At 41.8% G+C, this 26,373-nt stretch overlaps 1 protein-coding gene across 1 annotated transcript in view; it reads right to left on the bottom strand.

The window, feature by feature from the left end:
* LOC132392165 (limbic system-associated membrane protein-like) overlaps nucleotides 1-3,026 on the bottom strand; it is an 87,599-nt gene extending 84,573 nt beyond the window's left edge. Inside the window, exon 1 of the mRNA XM_059966014.1 lies at nucleotides 2,782-3,026. Coding sequence (XP_059821997.1) covers nucleotides 2,782-2,845 — 64 coding nt within the window. The 5' untranslated portion in view covers nucleotides 2,846-3,026. The remainder of the gene's footprint in view (nucleotides 1-2,781) is intronic.
* Nucleotides 3,027-26,373: the final 23,347 nt, after the last annotated feature.

Here is a 26,373-nt window from a genome sequence, read left to right as displayed (position 1 = left end):
ATTAATTTAGTTACAAATATAGTACTGATGCTTTGTTTGTGAACTTGAGATGAAAGTTTAAAATTATATTCATCAGCTGCAGGTTACACAAAATCTGGTTGATAAAATCTCAAAGGCTCCAAGCAGCTATTGTGAATTACAGATGTGAGATTTCATGGCTATTATCGTTGTTTAATAGTTACCTGATTCAGAAGAGCATCTTCATTGTACGTTTGTATTCAAGAGCAAGTCGAAGGCATATATTCCATTGTACTATACAATTTCATAAACCATTAAAATATTTAAAGCAATTACAGAGCGAATGATAGGGCAATAATGGTTATTCACACAGTCCCAGAGCTATGGCCCCAAAACCATTACTTCTGTAGAGAATTTATTCCATTATCAGAATACATTGCTTGTGTCTAAAATATAAATATTAACCATCATCTCAAATATTTCCCTCTATTTGCAACTGAAATAAGCAGTGACATATGTCATTATCTAAAGACAAATATATTATTTGGACAAAGTTCAAGAAGCAAGATGCACTCTGCCTTATCATTTGCATTTGTTATCCTTTCTGCTTGTGTACATTATTCGTATATCTTCAGAATCTCAAGACTATGTGTAATTATAAAGGCTATTACTTATTATGCATGGCGTGTTATCCTTAGATTTGTTTTATATAGTCTTAATGTTGAAAGGGTGGATCTAGAAGCAGAACATATTATTCACAATATGGATACATTTGGTAATAGATGAAAATGGCATCATTTCAATGGCCAAGTAGATGATCCAGTATTTAGAATCTGTGTTGTTGATATTATTGCATAATTTGGCCAAGTACAGCAAATTAGCTCCACTTGTGTAAACATTTACTTGATAGATCTTTATAAGAAGTTCCTTGCGATATGCAAAAGGTTTTTTATTTCATTTTATTTAGAAATACAATGTGGAATAGGCCCTCCTGGCCCTTCAAGCTGCATTGCCCAGCAACCCCGAATTTTACCCTAAACCAATCACAGAACAATCTACCATGACCAATTAACCCACTAACTAGTACGTCTTTGGACTGCGGAAGGGAACTGGAGGACCTGGAGAAAACTCATGCATTCAATTTGGAGCATGTACACATTCCTTTCAGTTGACATTAAAATTGATCTTCAAACTTCGATGCCTCGAGCTGTAATAGCTTCACACTAAGCACTATGCTATTTGATCAAATCAGCTGACTAATTTCTGTATTGTAAGGAATTCCTTTGATCTAAAGGAATTGATGTAGATAGTAATTTCAGGAGCTTGACTTAGCAGTTGAATGAAGTCCATATTAAATCCACTGCCAGTTGAAATTTTAAAAAAATATATCAAACCTTGAATTCTTTAAGAAATAGATATCTCTTGATGGGGAAGGGAGAGAACTATTAATCTGGACTGAAAACTGTAGAAAGATAAATATAATTATGCTAAAAACATCAAAATGAAGATCAGACACATTTGTGTAATGACAGCCACAGTTTTGTTGAAAATGCAAATTCAAGAATTCTACTCCCAGCTAAAATTGCCTGGATGTGCAGGGTTTGAACCTGAAATGTCACCAATTGATTTCCTCCCACAGATGCTGCATGACCTGCTGAGTTCATTCAGCAAGTTGTCTGTAGCACTTTCAATCTAGACCTTGGAAAAATCCTTCAGCAGTTGTTTTACTACTGTACCATCAACATTTCGGTGTAATAAATTTCCTTTTATAGTCATTGAGAGAAAAAAAGAATAAAGCTTTCACACTTTATTTTGCTGTCAATCTTTATTTATATGCTGGAGCCTTTACTGTGTATTTTATTTGGAAATGATTATGTAGAATTTCAAATCATCAATTATATTTCTCATCTAAATCTTCTTCCACTGAAGTAACTCAAGCAGGTTATCATAATCAGGTTTATTATCACTTATATACAGTATGTTCTGAAGCTTGTTGTTTTGTTGAAGCAGTATTGTGAAAGGCATAAAACTTACTATAAGTTATACAAAATAAATAACGTATTGTGAAAAATAATATTAACAGTGTTTCATATTCATTTATTCAGAAATGAGACTACAGAAGGAAATATATCCATTTAGAGAAAGCAAACAATTGCTGGCAGAACCTCACTTAACCTTGGAGATTCTTCCTCTACACTCAATCCAAAGGTTTCATGGCTATCGATTCTTCGTTGCATTGTCCTTTCTAATTATCTACTGAAGAAGCTTCAGGACTGATTACCGTGACTAGGGAGAAAGAGCTGCTATTTCATCCATCAGAAGTACTTGGCTCAATTAATTTGTTGTTGAAAGGGGACGAGATACACAAGATTGAAAATAGACCATAGGCAATGATCACCAGAAAATCAGATTGGAATTTGCATGTAATGAATTCATGACAGCTCAGATTAAAGTACGTTGGTAGCCCTGGTGTAAGACCAGAATCAGAATCAGGTTTATTATCACTGGCATGTGACATGAAATTTGTTAACTTAGTAGCAGCAGTTCAATGCAGTACAAAATATAGAAGAAGAAAAAAAATAACAATAATAAATAAGTAAATATTATTCAGTATACTCTATACAATATACATATATTGAATAGATTAAAAATTGTGAAAAAACAGAACCAAAATGTTTTCACAATCTAAACTTGCAAGTATAGAATGCAAATTAGTTCAGAGAAGCCAAATGACAATAAATTGAAATTTCTCTGCTACTGAAAGTAGGAGTATTGTTCCATGGAGCTCATTTAAGCAATCTCCTACCATGAACTCAGACTTACCTGGAGGTTTGAGAGTTTCGTTATTGTTCCTCCCAGGCACCAATAGCACACATTTGGCTGTCATTCTTTATCTTGTAATGTCATCAGTAAATTCATTAAAACAGACACACCTGGAACATCTTAATATTACATACACTCAGTGACCAGTTTCTTAATAAAGTGGCCAATGAGTGTACATTCATGGTCTTCTGCTGCTGTAGCCCATCCACTTCAATGTCTGACATGTTTTGCATTCAGACATGCTCTTCTGCATTCTACTGTGTAATGTGTGGTTATTTGAATTACTGTCATTTCCTGTCAGCTTGAACCATTCTGGGCATTCTCCTCTGACTTGTCTCATTAATAAGGCCAGGTTGTTAAAACGGAATGTATTTGTTTGTTTTTCTGTAAACTCTAGAAATTGTTGTGCATGAAAATCCCAGGAGATCAACAGTTTCTAAGATACTCAAACCACATCCTCTGGCACCAACTATCATTCCATGGACAAAGTCACTTAGATCACATTCCTTCCTCATTCCAATGTTTGGTCTCAACAACAACTGAACCTCTTGACCTTGTATGCATGCTTTTATGCACTGAGTTACTGCTACATGATTGTAAGTACAGATATGCATTAATAACCAGATGTACAAGTGTACTTAATAATGTGGCCACTGAGTGTACAATGTCGGGCCAATCTATTATTAAGCTTATTTTTTGTTTAAAAGAATTAATGTCAGATACTCAAATAATTCTTTCAAATAGATGTAAATTTGGAAAACAGAACATTATACTTGAAAATGTAAAATAAATGTATGAAGTCTGCAAACTCATAGTATTTTCTTGGCTCATTACACATGAACATTATTCTGTGACTGCCTAGATTTTGTAGCACCTCCCAATTTACATAATTAAGTGTGAATTAATTGAGGTGTATAAAATTATGAGATATAGATCGGGTGAATAAGAACTTTTCTTCCCCCATGCGAAACAGGACAATGACTAGTGAGAATAATTTTTAAGTTAATTGGTGGGGAAAAAAGTGGAATGGGGGCCTAAAAAGGTGGGGGTGAAGGAAACAAGTCCAAAATGAAAGCAGAAAACTACTTAACAATTACCTAAAATTACCTACAAAACCTGAAAAAGAGGAAATGGAATTAACTTTAATGATCCATTCTTAGCCACAGTCGACAGACAGACTATATAGTTTCCTCCAGTGCTGTAAAATTGTTTTATTCTGCAACTGAAGATTCTACCTAGTGCTAATGTTCAAGGAAGAATACCTCGAAGAGATGGCACCACTGTGTATTGCGGGTAGCATCTATCCAGGTATTCACCTCAGATACAGTTATAAGTGTTGAGGGTGGAATTTACACAAAATAATAGCATTGCTGCGGTGTTAAGAATGATTGCAGGTGATTTTTCCAACTGATGCATGTCTCTGCAATGGCCTCATGCTGACCCAGAGCAAATGGAAACATATACCCTGACTTTGTAGTTATAGGGGTTCTATGACCTGCATTTATCAATGGTGGCATAAAATGGTTTTGGGCAGTTCCAGGACTTCATACATCACAAGCATTATAAACGTTGGCTGGGCTATTCTACAAGGGAACACAATTTAAAGAAAAATAATTGCTTTGAACAACAGTGGCTTTTGCAGCCTTTATGGGAGAGTAGCAACAAAAAACAGTCGGAAAATCTCACAAGACAACCTCAGAGTACATAGCCAATGCAGGCATGCTGGAAAATAGGAAAAATATATTTTTCAGGTCTCTGGTCAAATTAGTGCTACTTTTCAACATCAGAAAATATAACCTATTCCAACAGTAGACTGCAACAATCTAAGTGTCTCCTCCAAAGATTTAAATATTGAGAAAGGCTTTCGTCATTCAGAGCAGGGAACTGTGGTGTGGAGTTGCAATTGAAACTGGTGCTCAGGAATCAAACTCAATATTTTAACTGGAATCAAATTTATAAAATCAACTAAATAGTTACCCCAGCGGAGCTTTTGTCATGTGGAAATAGTTACATTGGACATGAAATATCACCATATACACATGGTTCTGAAGCAAAGATGATCACAAATGAGTATATTTAATTCAATCAACAAATTGAAATGCAAACCATTGTTTACACAACTTCTTCAGATCGATCTTAAATTTACCACTACCAACATTGACTATTTTCAATGCAGGATGCAAGTAATGTCATCAGAAAGAGTTGCAAAGTTCTTAATTTATTTTTCTTTAAAGTGGTGTCATTTCATGGATATATTTCTCTCTTTGGATTCCTTTAGAAAAGTAGATTTATTTTATTTCCAGCAATATGGATTACTACTCAAATTTTATTCCCTGAAGAGTTTGGCACCTTCATGTATCAGAAATATATACAAACATGTTAAAGGAAGGTTGACTAATTGAAAATAACAATAGCACTATTTTTCTTCAAACAAGTGAGAAAGATCAAAGCAGCTGCATAGCAGATGTTGTGCATTTATTAATATTCTGTTATAATTTAATTTGGACTGATATTGGAAGAATTATTATTTACATTGAAATCTGAAATATCAAGATTAAAAAGACACAATAGTAGCAATGAAAGAATGGGGGAATGGAACAGACAAAATTGCTTTAATAGAAAGTAGTAGACGTGCTTTAGGCAGTAGAGGGCAGTCAAAGTGCAGAATGACGCATGGCACAACAATTCTATGATTCCATGATGGAAATTTACAAGGATTAACAGACAAATGATAAAATGCATTCACAACTGAGCCTTTGCAAACTGAAGGGTGATCCTTGATTTTTCCACCTCTTTTGTTTAAAAGTTAGAGGATCTCTACTAAGCAGGGACATCAATTATTTTCTGTAAGTAATGTGTTTCCACGATACATATGTATCCAAATACAAGCTAGAGAAATGTTTGATCAATGAGCACTAAGAAATAAGTATGGTGGATGAGAAGATTTTTTCTTGTACACTCCCATTTCTTCCCACCTTAGAAAGAAATAATTGATTTGGAATGATGAAGTTTCTAGCTTCATTTTTTTGATAAATGACTGGTTTATCCTCCAAATAATGTCAGTCAGAAGTCATTTATGAAGCAAGTAAAGTCATTTCCTATTTATTTTGTTTGCCAACAAAACATCCAAAATCAGTGTGAACCTTCACAAGAAGATTAATTCAGGGATTAATTAATATCATTGGGGGTGAGAAGTAGAAATATTTCTCACTGAGCCTCCAAAGATGCAATCTCACACATATAACAATGAAATTTTGTGTATTGCTGTGTTTCAGAGATCCTTTAGACATTCTATCATCACACACAAAATGCTGGTGGAACGCAGCAGGCCAAGCATCATCTATAGGAAGAAGTACAGTCGACATTCCGGGTTGAGAGCCTTTGTCAGGACTAATGGGAAAAAGCGATAGTAAGAGATTTGAAAGTGGGAGGGGGAGTGGGAGACCTGAAATGATAGGAGAAGACAGGAGGCAGAGGGATGAAGCTAAGAACTGGGAAGTTGATTGGCAAAAGGCATGCAAGGCTAGAGAAGGGAAAGGATCATGGGATGGGAGGCCTTGGAAGGAAGAAAGGGGGAGGGGAGAACCAGAGTAAGATGGAGAACAGGCAAGGAGTTATTGTGAGAGGGAAAGAGAGGGAAAACAAAATATATAATAAAAATGGATAAATAAATAAACAAGGATGGGGTAAGAAGGGGAGGAGGGGAATTAACAGAAACCCCAGACAGTCCGTCCAGGTGAGGCGACACTTCACCTGCGAGTCTGCTGGTATGATATACTGTGTCCGGTGCTCATGGTGTAGCCTTCTATGTATTGGTGAGACCCGACACAGACTGGGAGACTGTTTTGTTGAACACTGATGCTCTGTCCGCCAGAGGAAGCAGGATCTCCCAATGGCCACACATTTTAATTCCACGTCCCATTCCCATTCTGATATGTCTATCCATGGCCTCCTCTACTGTCAAGATGAAGCCACACTCAGTTTGGAGGAACAACACCTTATATTCCGTCTGGGCAGACTCCAACCTGATGGCATGAACATTGATTTCTCTATCTTCCGTTAATGCCCCTCCTCCCCTTCTTACCCCATCCCTATTTAATTATTTCTTGATTCATTCATTTTAATTTAATTTATTTATATTTATATATATATATATATTTTTTTCCCCCCCTCTACCTCTCTTTCCCTCACACAATAAGTCCTTGCCTGTTCTTCATCTTCCTCTGGTGCTCCGCTACCCTTTCTTTCGGGTCTCCCCCTCCCCCTCCCACTTCCAAATCCCTTACTATCTCTTTTTTACATTACTCCTGACAAAGGGTCTCGACTCGAAACATTGACTGTACTTCTTCCTATAGATGCTGCCTGGCCTGCTGAGTTCCACCAGCATTTTGTGTGTGTTACTTGAATTTCCAGCATCTGCAGATTTCCTCGTATTTACATTTTTTAAACATTCTATCATATTCCTTTTATGAGTATGATATCATACTATCAACTTTCATACTCATTTCTGTAAATTTACAGAAAATAATTGGCCCAATAAAACCAAAGAAAATATTTGCACATACTAATAGCTGATAAGGCTCTTATGTGCTCACAAGATGAACTCAGAGATGTCAAATAAAAGCATTGTCTCTTGAGAGTTGAGCCAAGAATAAAGTCCACCGAGCAATAGTTGAAATGTTTCTCTGCTCTGTGATCCTTATCCATTTTATTGAGAATATTTCTCAGTTATTAAGATTGGAGAAATGCACTGCACTCTCATATTGAACTTATGGATGGGGCAATACTCCAATTTCTGGTTGCAAAAGTGACACATAATATCAGTGAAGCAAGAGAAAGAGTCACTTGATATATCTTGGGGCAAGCGATGCAGTTAAGAACCTTTGCTTTAAAACGGTAGTCTGTTTTTAGGGCTAGATGCTGCTTAGAACTATGGAGTTTAAATATCAGAAATCATTGCTGAATTTGAGACAATATATTTAAAAGGAATAAAATTAGATGGTTATTTGAAGGAAATCGAAGTAAAGAATGCTGGAGTTTCAGTAGGCACTATTCTTCTCTACTCCTGTTCCAAGGAATGAAATGACAGTATGACAATAGCGCTAGATAAGACAGACAGACAGACATACTTTATTGATCCTGAGGGAAATTGGGTTTCATTACAGCCGCACCAACCAAGAATAGTGAAGAAATAGAGCAATATAAAAACACAAATAATTAAATAATAAGTTAATCATGCCAAGTGGAAATAAGTCAAGGACCAGCCTATTGGCACAGGGTCTCTGACACGCCGAGGGAGGAGTTGTAAAGTTTGATGGCCACAGGTAGAAATGACTTCCTATGATACTCAGTGTAACATCTCGGTGGAATGAGTCTGGCTGAATGTACACCTGGGCCTAACCAGTACATTATGGAGTGGATGGGAGTCGTTGTCCAAGATGGCATGCAACTTGGACAGCATCCTCTTTTCAGACACCACCGTCAGAGAGTCCAGTTCCACCCCCACAACATCACTGGCCTTACAAATAAGTTTGTTGATTCTGTTGGTGTCTGCTACCCTCAGCCTGCTGCCCCAGCACACAACAGCGAAATTAAGAATAAAATACCAGTGAAATGGATGGGCCAAATGGTCCCCATTAATGATGTTGCATTCACTGGTGGAGATACAGTTAGTTGCAGAAATAGTTAACAAGGTAAAACCTGCATTTGAAAGTTAGAAAAAGATGATATTTTTTAATTGTGGGATTGAAACCTGTCATGAACAAAACATAATTTCACTGCAAAGCAAATGAAATCAAATTAAATTATCCAGTCACCATTAATAAAAAGCTAAATGACCACTTTCCAAACCAATCAAAAACAGAATCATGCCTTGAGTTTGAATTTGTCACAGCAATTGTATTCAGTAAAATTGTATTGAACATTCCTTCTGTGTTACCGAAACTAGTTCACTGTAACTAATATCATATAATTGTATTTCAAACCAGAATGTAACACCAGATGTTTCTTGCTATTAATAAAGTTCAACATCTTTGTATCACTGAAATTATACATAAAATATATTAATTCCAACCACTTAAGAACATATACAGACCTATAACCAGCGGTGTTTATCTAAAAGATTTATTTCTTGAGCGTTATAGCTTCTATCTGTTTTTATTTGGGTAGTGATTATTATTGCTGATATTCTCTGTATTTCCTCATGCTGAAGGCTGGCCCTTACTTCTTCAATTCTTTATTTAAAGGAAGCTGTTGATGCAGTTGGATGATAAACTGAAGTTGTTTGATGATGGGTCAGTGTATTGGATAGTATTCTTGCAAAGATATTTATTTGTTTATTGAGATACAGGCCGGAATAGGCCCTTCCAGCCCTTTGGGCCACACTGCCAAGCAACCTCCAATTTAAACCTAGTCTAATCACAGGACAATTTACAATGACCAGTTAACCTACTCACCGATAGGTCTTCGGACTGTGGGAGGGAACTGGAGCACTCAGAGAAACTCATGCATTCCATGGGGAGAATATACATGCCCCTTACAGTGGACATTGGTATAGATCCCTAATGCTCTGAGCTGAAATAGCATTGTGCTAATCACTATGCTACCATGGTGCACAAATTAGTCCAGCTTTCATTTATAATTGTAAATAAACATGACAAATATGGCACTGAAGTGCAATGAATGAAATTGTAAGATTTGTGTTTTCACAGAATGATCTTGAAATGGAATTGTAAGATGGCCGATTGCTCACAGTGCCCTTTGTGGGTCCAATCAAAGATGTGCTGTATCTGTTTGTCTTGCATTTTTTGTTACAATTGCAAGTCACTGCTGGATTCACGCATGGTCAAAAAAAGGTATGAGTGATTGTCTTAGATAATTTTGTGATCAAAAGACCCTGTTAGACATCGGTGAAGTAGAAAACTGCAAGTCCAGTTCACTGGTTCATCGGCTAGGCCAACAGCGGGAAGCTGCATTGCTTTGTCTGTGGCAGGAACTAGGTCCAAGCTTCAGGCTCACTTGTAGCAGCTGACCAAGAGAGGAGATGCCAAGGTGGTGTGAGAGAGCCACTGTGGGATTCAGTAATGGGATTGGGTGGTGAGCTCTCCTGTCGGTGCTGTTTTCCAGTGTTTGCTCAGTGGGAGAACAGCTGGACCAGCACAACTTATCATCAATTCTATCAGACATGCCACTCTGGGACTTGGGCTGTGTTTAATTTTGTTTTGTTTATGACTGTATATGTTTCTGAAATCATAACCCTATGTCCCATATGCGTAATTTGTGTTATGTGCTGTGTGCTATGGTAATCTGTTTGTCACCTTGACCCTGGAAAAATGCTGTTTCTTGTGGCTATATTCATGAATGGTTAAATGGTAATTAAACTTGAACTTGAACAAAATAGAAAAACTTGTCTTTAGAAATGACTTTGTTACCTAAATCACTGTCAATGAAAATATCAGTAATCTTGAAAACAGCTTTTGAATTTAACTTAAATTGAATTTTCATTGCATTCATACCCATTTACAATACAATCAATTCAACAACAGTAACAACTTGCTTTTAATTTCATTCTTATTGTAATAAACAACAACAAACAGCTACATAAATGAACTATCAATTATAATTTGTTGCCACAAGAGGATATATCTGGAGATACAATTTTGATCAAAGCATTTGAATTTAAAGAGCATCTTAGGAAAATAATAGATGTAAGATTGAATCTCAAGAATCTTAGGTCAAAAGTCGTCAAAGGCCTAGCAGTTAGTGTTGGAGAGGTTAAAATCCGTGACACAAAAGGTATCAGAAAAGGTGTGGAACCAGCTTGAAAGGTTGTACCACTGGAGGCATTGAGAGAGATAAGGAGGGAGGGAGAAAAGCACGTTGGGAACTGAAAAATAAAGTTCAGGTATTGCTAGATCTGGAGCCAGTGCATCCAGCAAGCACAGGACTTTTGTGCAGTGAACCTCTGTGTAGATTTAGGAGTGAACCTTGATGAGTACAAGGTTATGTAAGAACATACAGGGATGGCAAGGAACTCATGAGATATGTTCTTCCATGGCTAAGTGACACCAGCATTTAGAGTTCATCATGGCAGAGATAAGGAACTGAACAATAGTTCAAGTTCAAGTTTATTGTCAATCAACTTAACACATGTACATTACTAAACAAAACAATGTTCCTCCAAAGCAAGGTGCACAGTACTGTATATATAACTCACACGCGTAACACATAAAATAATATTACCACAAATAAATTAACAAATTAACATTTGTGACACAACTTGGGAAGTAAACAGTATAACGGTGTAATGAGACCTAACCAATGGCAGGGAGTCCAGTAGTTTTACAGCCTGTGGGAAGAAGCTGTTCCCCATCCTAACAGTTCTTATCCAAATTCTAGGGTATCTCCTGCCTGATAGTAGGCAATCAAAGAGTTTGTTGGATATACAGGCTGGATCATTGACTGTGCTAAGGGCTTTGCATAGACAGAGCTCAAGATAAATATCTCTGATAGATGGCAGAGAGACCCTGATGATCCCCTCAGCAGTCCTCATAATACTTTGTAGGGATATGCCATCAGATGCCTTACAATTCCTGTTCCAGACGGTGATGCAGCTGGTCAGAATATTCTCGATGATCCTCCTGTAAAAAGTGGTTAGAATGTTGTGGGGGAGCCTCACTTGCTGAACCACAATCCTAGTGCAGTGATGTTACTGACAAGTGGAAATATAGATGAAAGTACATACTTGAGTCATAGTTTTCAATTGTTATGTACATTAAGTGTTTGCTGAAAGTTGTGCTAGCTTATTTATTTTTAACTTTTATCCACATAAACCTTCTGATTCCACTATAATTAGGAAATCCATTGCCAAAAGAATGCTTTGAACTAGGCACTCATGCATTTCAACGGCACATGTAAATATGCAACCCAGGTTAAATATGCTTCTATAATTGCTAACATCAGATGTTCCCCAAGATAATGCTGATAATCAAAATTAACATTTTGTCATGATAACATTCATCAGTTTGAAAAACAGCAAGAACTGTAAAAAGTTCTTGGAAGACTTGGGCATTATCAGTCCATAAGGTGTCAAATGTCATTTCAATAAGGTCAACATGAGTCATTATAGTGAAGGGTGATTAAAAGAGAATGAGTGCGTACACTCAGTTAGAACAGACAAAATGGAAGTAACAGTATAATACGATGTTCCTTGAGCATGGTTCATCACACTGACTAAAGCTGATGCTGGACTTCTAGAACACATTACTGGCAAATTCCCCAGAACCTTAGTGTGAAGAATAAAAATGAAAGAAAGAAACACAATGGAAAAGCCCTGGTAGATAAAGCCATGATAAAGCATTTGATATTAACAAATAGAGACAGACATAAAGAATTAATAGTACACTTGTATGAAAGTTTTCTTAAATCCATAGTTAACATATTGTTGGTAACTCTGATACCCCAATACAGAAAGGACACTAAAACCATGAAGTAACAGATTAAATGCTGGAGCAACTGAGCAGGTCGGGCGGTATCTCTAGAAGGAAATGAACAATCAATGTTTTTGGAACAGACCCTGCATCAAGACTAGAAAGTAAGAGGAGAGAGAGCCAGAATAGAAGATGGGTGGGGGCTAGGTTTTGTGCATTTGTAGATTTTTAGCCCTATCAGGACATTTAGGTTTGTGGATCTTGTGTAGGAAGCACAAATAGTTAATGCAGAATAAACAAACCTTAATAGAAGGGAGATTTTTAGAGATGAGAAGGTGGGAGATTGTGGCTTGATGCTTCTCAGTGTGGTCTTGGTTCAGGGGTAAGTAAGAGGGCATGCTCAAAAGCTGCTGGGTGGCCTCAGCAAGTTAGAGATTAATCCCCCAGACTACAATAGCACTGCCCCTGTTTGCAGGTTTTATGGTGAGATTGGGATTAGCATAGATAGAGTAGATAGGATTACGTTCCGGGGGCATTAGACTGGAATATTGGGGGGGGGGGTGCGAGGTGAAATCAAGATAGTTAATTTCCTGGCAGCAGTTGGAGATTACAAGATCCAGAGTAGGCAGAAGGCTGAAGCTGGGTATTTAAGAGGCAAGGAATGCTGAAGGTGGGAGAAAGGATCATCAGTGGGGTGGGAAAACCTTGCTAAAGAAGTAGGCCTGGAGAAAGAGACAATGGGAGAAGAGCTTGGTGTCATGGTGGACTCAGACTCAATGAGATGCCGCCACAGTGCGACAAAGTTAACATCCTTACTGAGCACAGAAAGTTCCACCTTGGTGAGGGGAGATTGGAGGGTATAGTGAAGACATAGCAAGCATTAAAGATAGGGTCAAATGGTTCAGAAAAAGTGGAGTGAGAGGAAGAGGGGAGTCGGAAGAGTAAAGGGAGGACAAGATGTAATGGGAAGTGAAAGAGGCCAGGGAACGGCGGGGAATGGTGGTGGAAGGAAAGGAGAAGTGGGACCCAACAGCTGCATGTGAGATCTAAGTCTGGAGGTGGCCGGGGCCAGGATCAGAACCCCGGTGGTGAGGGCTACAGACTGGAGGTTGCAGGGGCTGAGGTCAGATCCAGAGGTAGCATGGCTGAGGGAAATGGTCTAGAGAAAGCCAGTCTGGGGTGGCAGGGGCCATGGACTGGAGGCAGATAGAACCAGGATCAGCCACGAAGGGCAAGTTGCAAGAACTCAGCAGACAGTTTCAGGGATGACAGTGATGAAAGGAGACTTTGGTACTGGGATTATTTTCCAGAGTAACAACAGTCAAGAAGAAATTTAATGGATGTATTTAAAATGATGGAAGGTTTTGGTAGAGTGAATAAGGAAAAGATTATTATACACTGGCTGGGTAGTCAATGGTGATTTATCATCCCAATTTAAAATGAGCACCAGTGGAAAGGAGAATGAGTTTTAAAAAAACTGGATAGTAGTCTCTAAGTTTGTAAGTGGCCATTTTCTGCACTGTAAACCATGCGTACCTTTTAGCAGTTTGTGTGACCTGAATTTGTCTTGTGCAACTGAAGATTCTTTTTAATACTATCATTAGGGCATGACAATGACTCTTTCAATCTGCATAATAGATTGCATTTACATTAAAGCATCTATATTTAAATTAAATGCCAGATGTTTTATAGATAACCAAATTTATTTTTCCTCGACAATTAATTATTACCTCACACTCAAATCAGGCACTCAATACTGCATGTGGCTTTGGGTGATGATGCACAGCTACAACAGGACATCAATTTAGCTACTCAGCATACATTTGATCCAAACCTTTTTGATTCCCAGACTCATTTCAAAGCAGTACAGGCAGTTGTTTTTCTTCAGTTCTTATTTAATAGAGCTGTTGGGGATTCAAATTGGAATCAGGAATTGCCTTAAAAACAGATGTTAGCAAAATGTATCCTTTTTATTATTCTTTTAGAGTATAATTTTAGCAAATCTCTACTGCATTAGATGAGAATCTAGTTTCTCAAGCTGTATGAACTTTTTCAGGTCTGATTAATCAGTGAAATTTGTTAACCTGACAAAATTATGCTTTTCTTTTCAGATAGCAATGTTGGGAAGTGCTATTGTTTTTTTTTAAATTCAAGATTTCAGCAGATGGCAGGCTAATAGAGTTTGACTGTAACCAGGATCCCTTCAATCATATTCAGAATCCACTAATAGTACAATCAATATTTCCCACACTTGCAATGTATATGATCATGATACAAATTAGATTGAATTTCTTTTTTTTTTCCTTTTTAAACTTTCATTTCTGTTCTTTTTCAATGAATTTTAGGTTTATTTTGCATGACTAAATCTGCAGAACTTTGGAACTAACTGTGATTGAAGTAATATTGATGCAGTTGGGCTATGCATTTCCATAGTTATCTTCACATGTAGGGTCAGAATCAGAATCAAAATCAAATTCATTACCATTGACATATGATGTAATATTAGTTGTTTCACAACACCAAAACAATCGAAAGCCATAAAGATCTATAAATTACAAAAATAATTACATTTTGCAAAAAAAATAAATAATAATGTTCATCAGTTCTTGGACTGTTCACAAATTTGATGACAAACAGGCAGAAGCTGTTTCTTAATCACTGAGTGTGGGTCAGCAGATCCTTGTACCTTCTCCTTGATAATAATAATGAGAAAATGGCATGTCTGATGGTTGGGAGTCCTTAATATTGAATGCTGACTTCTTGAAGTACCACCACTTGAAGCTGTTTTCGAAGGTGCGAAGGCTAATGCCCATGATGAAACTGAGTCGACAACCCTCAGCAGCATTTTTTGATCCTGTGCATTGGTGCCTCCATAACAGGAGAAGGTGCAAGTTGGCAGAATGCTATCTGTTGTACATTTGTAGAGATTTGTACGAGTCTTTGGTGACATACCAAATTACCACAGATTCCTAAAGAAGTGCACCTACTGGCATGTCTGTTTTATGATTGCATCAATGTGTTTCGGCACGGAATAGATTCTCTGAGATGTTGCTGACCAGGAACTTGAAGATGCTCACCATTTCCTTTGTTGAACCCACCATGTGTGTTCTTCCAATTTCCCCTTCCTGAAGAAAGCAATCAATTCCTTGATCTTGCTGACATTCCGTGTGAGGTTATTATTGTGACATTACTCAACCAGCTGAACTACCTTGTTCCTGTAAGCCTTTGCATTGTCATCTAATGAGTGGAAGTAAAACATAGGAACAGAAATCTCAACTAAACCACATGGACTGCATGATTGCAAATGACTCCACTATTAAACAGCGATTTCAGCATCGCATAAAATATAAAACTCTTTAAAATAAATTATTTATTCTTTCAAGCTCCTCTTCCCATTTCACTTGTCTTTTCCATGATGGGATACACGTTCTAGCACAATCTGAATATTTCTTGAGTTAAAATGTTGCATATATTATTCCATGATCCTTATAAGTAAGATAAATAATCCTGAAACTTCTTGAATTATCATATCTCCATCATTTAATCCAGCCCATTAACTTCTGTAAAGAATATTTCTCACCATCTCCTCCTCCACAGTACATTAAGGAGCTTTGAAGCAATGATCTGAAATAATAATGCAGGTAAATTTGAGTGTGCCCAATGGTAAATGATAAAGATAGTCATCTGAGGAACCTAGGGGACAGCACAGAAGTGAGCATAAATTATGCTTCTAAAATACTGTAAATGGATAATTCCCTTAACTCCCTGTTGAAGCTCAGATAATGTTTGACAATTTAAAAAATGTTTACAAATAATTATAATCACAAAGGTAAAATGAAGTAGACGCATAAAAAAGGTAATTTTAAAATGGGACGAATAGATTTTGCAAATTAGCAGAATAATAGCTGATGTCGTTTAATTGTCAATATGTGAGCTATTGCATCTTAAACATATTAACAGATGGGAATATAATGCTTTTTTAACGCAGTAAAGATGACTTCAGACATTGCACACTGAGAGCTGGCCTTGTATTTTTTCACAGGAGCAACGAGGAAGCCTACAGGAGCAAGGTAGATTAGCTACTTGACCTTGTGAAAAAATACAAGGCCTGCTCATTTACATTATATTGCAGAGCTTCTCCCACACCGTGTATAATGTGCTGAGAGCAGACTAATGTCAAGAGGCAAGCTATCAACACCGGCAGCTCTTAAAGGAATAAATGGTTATTCTTGCAGTTATGGCACAACATGGGAGGGGGAGAAATGTGATGGTACGGATAGACCCCAAAAGATGAAAAGTTGAGTCTGGAACCAAACAGATGAGAACAACAGTACTGATGCTCTCCAGCACTGAGAAAGAAGAAACAGCAATGCAAAATGTGAGGCAGCCTGGTTCCGAGAAATCAAGAGCAGCAGAGAGAAGTATGCATCCCATCTACAGGTCTGGAAGCAATTCAAAGGACAATGTATGCCAGCTTCTGGAATTTAGGAGCAGCAATCCTGAAGCTAGAAAAGCTGGAGACAAGATCAAATGGAAAAAATATAGGTCTTTCCATTTGAATGCAGCCTGATCAGTGCAGTGAAAGTCAGCTGCAATGGAGAACAGGGCCCTTATCTCAAGGAAAATGCATCAGTTCAGACATGGTTGGATATGTTATAACAGAGTAACCAACTGTGGTAATATGATGTTGAACTATAGGTTCACCAGGCACGCTGTGCAAGACTTTGCGTGCACAAATACTAGGTGCTATTGTATGCTGAAGTTCTTGTGTCACATAAAGAACATGGAGAGCAGAAGTCACAGTACATGTCAACTCCAAATGCTACTCTGCTATTGACTGAGATCATGGGTGATTCTATCTTTCTCCTAACACCAATTTTCTGATCTCTCACCATGTTGCTTGACTTGTTTTAAGTGTATATGCCTGTAAGTCTCTGCCTAGAATGTATTCATTGACAGCCTTCACAACTTTAAATTCATCAGTGTTATCATTTCATGTCCTAGGTCCAGCATAATGAAGAAAGTATGGCAATGTCTCTACTTTCTTAGAAGTTTGCAAAGCATCTAAAACTTTGATTAACTTCTATAGATGCATGATGGAGAGTATATTGACTGGCTGCATCATGGCCTGGGATGGAAATAAATATGCCCTTAAACAGAGAAGCCTACAAAAAATACTGGATGAAGTCCAATCCATCACAGGTAAAGCCCTTATTATCATTAAGCACCTCTTCACCAAGTACTGTTGCAGGAAAGCAACATCCATCAGCAAGGAATCCCACCACTCAGGCCATGCTCTCTCCTTGCTGTTGCCATCAAGAACATGGTACAGGACCCTCAAAGTCACACCACCAGGTTCAGGAACAGATATTCTCCCTCAACCATCAGGCTCTTGAACCAAAGGTGATAACTTCACCCAGTTTCACTTGCCCCATCACTGAACAGTTCCCACAACCTATGGACTCACTTTCAACGACACTGCATCTCATAGTTTCCATGTTTATTGCTTATTTATTATTATCAGTTGTTTTATTTCCCTTCCTTGCATAAATTGTTGTCTTTTGCATATTAGTTGATTGTCCTTTTTGGGTATGGTCTTTCGTTGATTCTTGTACTTAATCTGAATGCCCACAAAAACTGAATCTTAGGGTTATATATGGTACTGTATATGTATTTTGATATCATAATAAATTTACTTTTAACTATGACCATATGCTCAATTAGGCAACTTGATCAGCATAGATGAGTTGGATCAAAACACTTTGAAAGCTTTATAACTGCTGCCAGAATAGAATTTCAAAAATTAACAGCCTTCTTATAGAAGAGAGTCCTACTCGTATCTATCTTAAATGGGTGAACTTTGATCAGAAGCACGCAAATTAATTCCAGATAACCAGCATGTAGGGTGTGCTGCAGGTGAGGAGCTTCTCAGCATCCATCCTGTCAAACCCAGTCAGAAACCTGTGTGTTTCAAAGACTCAAAGTACATTTATTATCAAGATATCTATGTGGTGTACAATCCTGAGGTTTCCCACAGACAGCCACGAAACAAAGAAACACCATGGAACCCACTCAACAAAAAACATTAAACCCACAATGCACAAAAAGAGTTCCGCAAATGTCAAAAAAAAGTGAGCGACAAACACAGAATATAAAACACCTAACCTCCGAAGTCATCAAAGAGAGTCAAGGCACATTTCATCCAGGTCAGTTCAATCTATCCCGGCATTGTGTCATCCATTATCACCAAAATCCCTTATCAAAAATGCACAAAATAGCAACAAAAAACACAGAACTACAGAGTCCAACCCACAAACAGTGTTGATTAAACCTTGCCCAAAACCCAAGACACTGACACCATCCTCTAGCAACATGGAGCAAGAGGGACCTTCCTCTGGGGTCAATGGACAAGAGGGAGAGCAACACACTGATGCACCATCAATAACTCTCGGAGATGGGAGGCAAACAATAGGCTTTTATTAGCTGCAAGAGACTGTAGCGGTGTGCTACAAACAGCGCTAAAATTACGACACGGAGTCGGTAACTGCAGTCGAAGGAAAAACTTTATTCGAAAACTTCAGCCTCACTTTTAAGCCTCTGTCAACCGGCCCCCCATGGCGAAGAGGCTCCAAAGCTCTGTGCTCGCAAACCCCCGTAGGCTATCTAATTGTGAGTCGGTTCGCATACGCTAGGAAATGAGCCGCCACATAACCCCCCCCCAGAACCGGCGATACACCCCCCAATGTCCACAGCCTGGGCCAGAACCTGCTTGGGAGGTCGGCCTCTGCGCCGAGGCGCCGGAAACTCGGCCGGTTGCGCCAGGTCCACATGGGCCGGCTTGAGGCGGTCCACCGTGAAAACCTCCTCCTTCCCCCCAACGTCCAGCACGAACGTGGACCCGTTGTTCCGGAGCACCGTAAACGGCCCCTCGTATGGCCGCTGCAGCGGTGGCCGATGCCCGCCCCTTCGTACAAACACAAACTTACAGTTCCGTAGGTCTTTGGGTACGCAGGTCGGGTGCCGCCCATGCTGTGAAGTGGGTATGGGGGCCAGGTTACCGAGCTTCTCGCGAAGTCTGCCCAGGACTGCAGCGGGTTCTTCCTCTTGCCCCCTCGGGGCTGGTAGGAACTCCCCGGGGACGGCCAGGGGCGCGCCGTATACCAACTCGGCCGACGAGGCGTGCAGGTCGTCCTTGGGCGCTGTGCGGATGCCGAGAAGGACCCAGGGAAGCTCGTCCGCCCAGTTGGCTCCTCGCAGGCGGGCCATGAGGGCCGACTTCAGGTGACGGTGGAAACGCTCCACTAGCCCGTTCGACTGTGGGTGGTAGGCAGTGGTGTGGTGCAGCTGAGTCCCCAAAAGGCTGGCCATAGCTGACCACAGGCTGGAGGTGAACTGGGCGCCTCTGTCAGAGGTAATGTGGGCTGGTACACCAAAGCGGGATATCCAGGTGGCGATCAGGGCTCGGGCGCAAGATTCGGAGGTGGTGTCGGTGAGCGGGACCGCCTCTGGCCATCTTGTGAACCGGTCCACGATAGTCAGGAGGTAACGCGCTCCGCGCGACACTGGCAGGGGGCCCACGATATCCACATGAATGTGGTCGAAACGCCGGTGGGCGGGATGGAACTGCTGCGGTGGGGCTTTGGTGTGCCGCTGAACCTTGGCCGTCTGGCAGTGCATGCACGTCCTGGCCCATTCACTGACCTGTTTGCGGAGTCCGTGCCAAACGAACCTGCTGGAAACCATCCGGACAGTTGTCCGGATGGAGGGATGCGCCAAGTTATGAATGGAGTCGAAAACACGTCGCCGCCAGGCTGCGGGGACGACCGGACGGGGCTGGTTGGTGGCGACGTCACAGAGTAGGGTCCTCTCACCTGGGCCCACGGGGAAGTCCTGGAGCTGCAAACCAGAGACTGCAGTCCTGTAACTCGGAATCTCCTCATCTACCTGCTGTGCCTCTGCCAGTGCCTCAAAGTCTACCCCTTGGGAAAGGGCATGAACGGTAGGGCGAGAGAGCGCATCCGCCACGACATTGTCCTTACCCGAGACGTGCCGGACATCCGTTGTGTATTCAGAGATGTAGGACAGGTGGCGTTGCTGGCGGGATGACCAGGGGTCGGATGCTTTCGTAAACGCAAAGGTAAGCGGTTTGTGGTCCGTGAACGCGGTGAAGGGCCGACCTTCTAGGAAGTACCTGAAATGCCGGATTGCCAGGTAGAGCGCCAACAGTTCCCGGTCAAAAGCACTGTACTTGAGCTCGGGTGGCCGCAGGTGTTTGCTGAAAAACGCCAGGGGTTGCCAGCGACCTGCGATGAGCTGCTCCAGCACCCCACCGACTGCCGTGTTTGATGCGTCCACTGTGAGGGCGGTAGGGGTGTCCATTCTGGGATGTACTAGCATTGCGGCGTCAGCCAAAGCTTCCTTCGTTTGAACGAAAGCGGCGGCGGACTCCTCGTCCCAGGTAATGTCCTTGCTCGGACCCGACATCAGGGCGAACAGGGGGCGCATGATCCGGGCAGCTGAAGGGAGGAAGCGGCGGTAGAAATTGACCATACCTACGAATTCCTGAAGGCCTTTGACCGTGGTGGGTCGGGGGAAGTGGCGGACCGCATCTACCTTAGCGGGCAGAGGGGTTGCCCCGTCTTTAGTAATCCTGTGGCCCAGGAAGTCAATGGTATCAAGTCCGAACTGGCATTTGGCAGGGTTGATTGTAAGACCGTACTCACTCAGTCGGGCGCAGAGTTGACGGAGGTGGGACAGATGCTCCTGACGACTGCCGCTGGCTATGAGGATGTCATCCAAATAGATGAACGCGAAGTCCAGGTCCCGTCCCACCGCGTCCATTAACCGCTGGAACGTCTGTGCGGCATTCTTCAGGCCGAACGGCATGCGGAGGAACTCGAAGAGGCCAAACGGGGTGATGAGAGCCGTCTTGGGGACGTCGTCAGGATGCATCGGGATTTGATGGTACCCTCGGACAAGGTCGACCTTGGAGAAGATCCGGGCGCCGTGCAGGTTTGCCGCAAAGTCCTGAATGTGCGGCACAGGGTAGCGGTCCGGTGTGGTAGCCTCGTTCAGCCTGCGGTAGTCGCCGCACGGTCTCCAGCCCCCCGTCGCTTTGGGCACCATGTGCAGGGGGGAAGCCCAGGGGCTGTCGGACCGCCGGATGATCCCCAATTCCTCCATTCTCTGGAACTCCTCCTTCGCCAGTCGGAGCTTGTCCGGGGGAAGCCGCCGAGCACGGGCATGGAGGGGTGGTCCCTGTGTCGGGATGTGGTGCTGTACGCCGTGCCTGGGCATGGCTGCTGTGAACTGCGGTGCCAGAACCGATGGGAACTCCGCCAGGACCCTGGTGAAGTCGTTGTCGGACAGCGTGATGGAGCCGAGGTGAGGGGCTGGCAACTGGGCCGCGCCCAGGGAGAACGTCTGAAAGGTCTCGGCGTGTACCAGTCTCTTCCTGGGCAGGTCAACCAGCAGGCTGTGAGCTCGCAAAAAATCCGCACCCAGAAGCGGTTGGGCTACGGCGGCCAGTGTGAAGTCCCACGTGAACTGGCTGGGGCCGAACTGTAGCTGCACCTGACGGGTGCCATAGGTCCTTACTGTGCTGCCATTCACGGCCCTCAGGGGGGGACCCGGTGCCCTGCTGCGAGTGTCGTAACTTGTCGGAGGTAAAACGCTGACCTCAGCCCCAGTATCGACCAAAAAGCGGCGTCCCGACCTGCTATCCCACACATACAGGAGGCTATCCCGATGGCCAGCCGCCGTAGCCATCAGCGGCGGCTGGCCCTGGCGTTTCCCGGGAACTCGCAGGGCGGGCGGCAACGGTGGGCTTCTGCGCCCCACCGCTGGTGGTAGAAGCACCAGTGGTCATTGGGCCGGGGGTTAGTGGGCTCTGCGGCCGGGCCTGGACTGGTTTGCTGCCGGGAGCGTGGCTGGGTGATCTGTGCGATGGACGCCCCACTCACCTTTTTGGCGTTCCACAGCAAGTCCGCCCGGGCTGCCACCTTCCGGGGGTCACTGAAATCCGCGTCGGACAGCAGCAGGCGTATGTCCTCGGGCAGCTGCTCCAGGAATGCCTGCTCAAACATGAGGCCTGTGTGTCCCTCGGCCAGAGACAACATCACGTTCATTAAAGCCGATGGAGGTCTGTCGCCCAAGCCATCCAGGTGCAGTAAACGGGCAGCCCGCTCGCGCCGTGAGAGTCCGAAAATCCTGAGGAGCAGGGCTTTGAATTCCGTGTATTTGCCGTCTGCCGGGGGCGACTGTACGAACTCCGCGACCTGGGCAGCTGTGTCCTGGTCGAGGGAGCCCACCACGTAGTAGTAGCGGGTGTCTTCTGAGGTGATCCGGCGAACGTGGAATTGGGCTTCGGCTTGCTGGAACCATAGGTCCGGGCGCTGTGTCCAGAAACCCGGCAGTTTCAACGAAACCGCATGAACAGAGGCGGCGTCGGTCATTTCTGGTCCAAAAATCGTTTGGACCGTCGGGGTCACCAATTGTAGCGGTGTGCTACAAACAGCGCTAAAATTACGACACGGAGTCGGTAACTGCAGTCGAAGGAAAAACTTTATTCGAAAACTTCAGCCTCACTTTTAAGCCTCTGTCAACCGGCCCCCCATGGCGAAGAGGCTCCAAAGCTCTGTGCTCGCAAACCCCCGTAGGCTATCTAATTGTGAGTCGGTTCGCATACGCTAGGAAATGAGCCGCCACAAGACCACGATTAGCAAGAGACCACCACACAACATCCTGGAGACTGAGGGAGGAGCAGTGCCTCCAAGTGCCTTTAATCAGGGGTCTGTGGGAGGAGCCACAAGAGCAGTCAGCAGAGGGGTGTTTCCAGACAGGTATATGTAGTTCACACACACACACAGATATTTTCCTCCAGCAGCAGTGAGAGAAAGACTGGTAGATGACATTGGAAACACGCTCGTCCTCTGCTCTCACCTTGATTATTTCAATCTTCCTTGATGCTTTAATTGGTGAGATCAGTGAGAAATGAAGGTAATCATGGGCTTGTCTCCAGGCTTCTTGCCCTCCAGGCTGCACACATTGCTTAAAACCTCACTGAAACCTTTCAGTGACAGCAAAGAGCCAGATCATTTAATCATCCCCAAAACACACCATCTAAATGTACTTCACAGGCTTTAACAGTAGTAGAAATACATTTGAAAGAAAATTAAGTGGAAGAAGTAGTTTTGTGAACCATCTGGAGGATGTCACCCTTGATCCCATTGTTCACTGTCACATCTTCTTCCGGAATTTCATTGAGTCACACAACATGAAAACAGTACAAGTGGTCCATGATGACCAAGATTACCATTTAAGCTCATCACATTTACCCATGTTTGGCACATATCCTTTTAAACCAGACGTTCCCAACCTTGGGTGCACAGACCCCTTGGTTAATGGTAAGGCTCCATGACATAAAAAAGGTTGGGAACCCTCATTTAAACTTTTCCTATCCATATACCTATCGAAGTACCTTTTAGATATTGTCAATGTACCTGCCTCAACCACTTACTCTGGCAGTTCACTCCATATACTGACAACCCTGTGAGTGAAAAACTTGACTCTCAGGTTCCTGTTAAGTCCCTCTCTCTTCTTATCTTAAACATAGACTCTAGTTCTTGATAGTCCAATGAAAATAAATCTCAACTTGTTCAATCTTTCTCCATAACTCAGTCCATCAATTCCAGGCAACAACCTCATAAATCTCCTTTACATTCTTTCTAGTTTAATGTCATCATTCCTATAGCTGAGTCATCAAAACAGAACCAATGTGGTCTCATCAATGCTTAATTCAATCTGCAACATAACATCCCAACTTCTATGCTAGATGTCCTGACTGATGAAGGCCAATGTTTCTAAAGTTTGGTCACCACCTTGTCTACTTACAATGCCACTTTTATTTTCACTAAAACCACCTTTAAATTCTTCTGTCTTTTGTGAAATAGCTCAACCCACTTAATCTTTCTAAATTTGTCAACCAAATTCATCTCTGGAATTAATCTCATGTGCCTTGTCTGCACTGCCTCCAATACAAGTGTATTCTTCCTGAAATATGAAAATCAAACTGCAGTGCAAAATCATGCAATTAGACTCCTTGTGATAAAATACCATCATTCCATTTGAATTCAATATTACAGGTGTCCCTCAAGGCTGTGTACTAAGCCCCATCCCTTACTCTCTGTATACTTATGACTGTGTCGTGACCCACAGCTCCAATCTGCTAATTAAATTTGCTGCTGACACCACACTGATTGGCCTAATCTCAAATAATAATGAGGCAGCCTACAGAGAGGAAGTGATCACCCTGACACAGTGATGTCAAGAAAACAACCTCTCCCTCAATGTCACAAAAACAAAGGAGCTAGTTGTGGACTACAGGAGAAATGGAGACAGGCTAACTGCTACTGAAATCAGTGGATCTGAGGTCAAGAGGATGAACAGCTTTACATTCCTCGGCATAAACATCACCAAAGATCTCACGTGGTCTGTACATACCGCCGTGTGGTGAAAAACGCACAATAGTGCCTCTTTCACCGCAGACAGTTGAAGAAGTTTGGCATGGTCCCCCAAATTATTAGCATTTTCTATCAAGTCAAGTCAAGTCGCTTTTTATTGTTGTTTCAACCATAACAGCTGGTATAGTATATAGTAAAAACGAGATAAAATTTTTCAGGACCATGGTGCTACATGAACACTCCAAAAACTACACTGAACTACGTAAACCAACACAAAGACTACACTAGACTACAGACCTACCCAGGACTGCATAAAGTACACAGCGGCACATTGAGAGCAACCTGACTGGCTGCATCACTGCCTAGTATGGGAACTGTACTTCCCTCAATTGCAGGACTCTGCAGAGAGTGGTGTGGACAGCCCAGAGCATCTGTAGATGTGAACTTCCTATTATTCGGGACATTTACAAAGACAGGTGTGTAAAAAGGGCCTGAAGGATAATTGGAGACCTGAACACCCAACCACAAACTGTTCCAGCTGCTACCATCTGGGAAACAGTACCACAGCATAAAAACCAGGACCAACAGGCTCTGGGACAGCTTCTTCCACCAGGTTATCAGACTGCATAATTCTTGCTGACACAACTGTATTTCTATGTTATATGACTATCCTGTTCTACATAATATTTATTATAAATTACTATAATTGCACATTGCACATTTAGATAGAGAGGTAGTGCAAAGATTTTTACTCCTCATGTGTATGAAGGATGTAAGTAATAGAGTCAATTCAATTTAATTATTGTACCTGAATGACAATTTTTAAAATTTAATCTATCATTTTGCAATGTCTCTCTGTTTCAGAGATTCATTTATTAACAAAGTATACAACTCTGAAATTCTTCTTTTCCAGATAGCCACAAAACCAAGAAAGAAAAGAACAGCATCACGATCATCAAAACCCAAATCCTCCTACCCCGCACATAAAAAAGGAGACAATCGAGTGAAAAACACAGCATTGAAAGAAACTATAGGACTGGCAAAAAAGTCCATAGAACATAGCCAAAGTCCATATCCATATCCAAAATGTAGAAAAACCTGGCTAATGTTCTCTGGGCACTGTGCCAGGCCACACAGGCTTCCCTCTCCATCAGCAGAGTGATCCCACCAGTAATCAAAAGGCAGGCAGCAGGAGATTCGCTTCCGCATTTGCCTCAATGTTTCAATCTCCCTCCTTGCTTTAATCGGCGAAATGAAGTCAAACATCGACTCATTCCCCATTGTGCAGCCTTCTCCATGATGCTCATGCTCACTGCCTCTGCCTCCCAGAATCCTCTTGGAGAGAGCAATGCTCTGGATCACCCAATCGATCTCCAAACCGCAAACACAGGCTCCAACAGCTCCAGAAACACGTTCAAGATGTAAAAGACATAAAGAGATGAAATGAATACTTTTGTGAGCTATGTGGAAGATGTCGACTGTGGGAGCATTGCATGCAGACATCACTTTAACTGGAAGTTAACCAGGTTTACTTAATTGTTTATTTAGTTTTCTTTCCAAAGTGGAGAACTTCACATTTTACTATCTCAAATTCCAGATCACTCACTTATAGTAGCTATATTCCTATGCATGGACTTTGCGTCTTCCTTACAGTTTATTAACCCATCTATCTTCCTGTCGTCAGCAAATGCAGTGAAGGACAT

This window comes from Hypanus sabinus, chromosome 4 (genome assembly GCF_030144855.1).
Source record: "Hypanus sabinus isolate sHypSab1 chromosome 4, sHypSab1.hap1, whole genome shotgun sequence".
In the NCBI taxonomy this organism is placed as follows: Eukaryota; Metazoa; Chordata; class Chondrichthyes; order Myliobatiformes; family Dasyatidae; genus Hypanus; species Hypanus sabinus.
The sequence above is the reverse complement of the archived record's forward strand: the minus strand, read 5'-3'. Positions and strand labels throughout refer to the sequence as shown.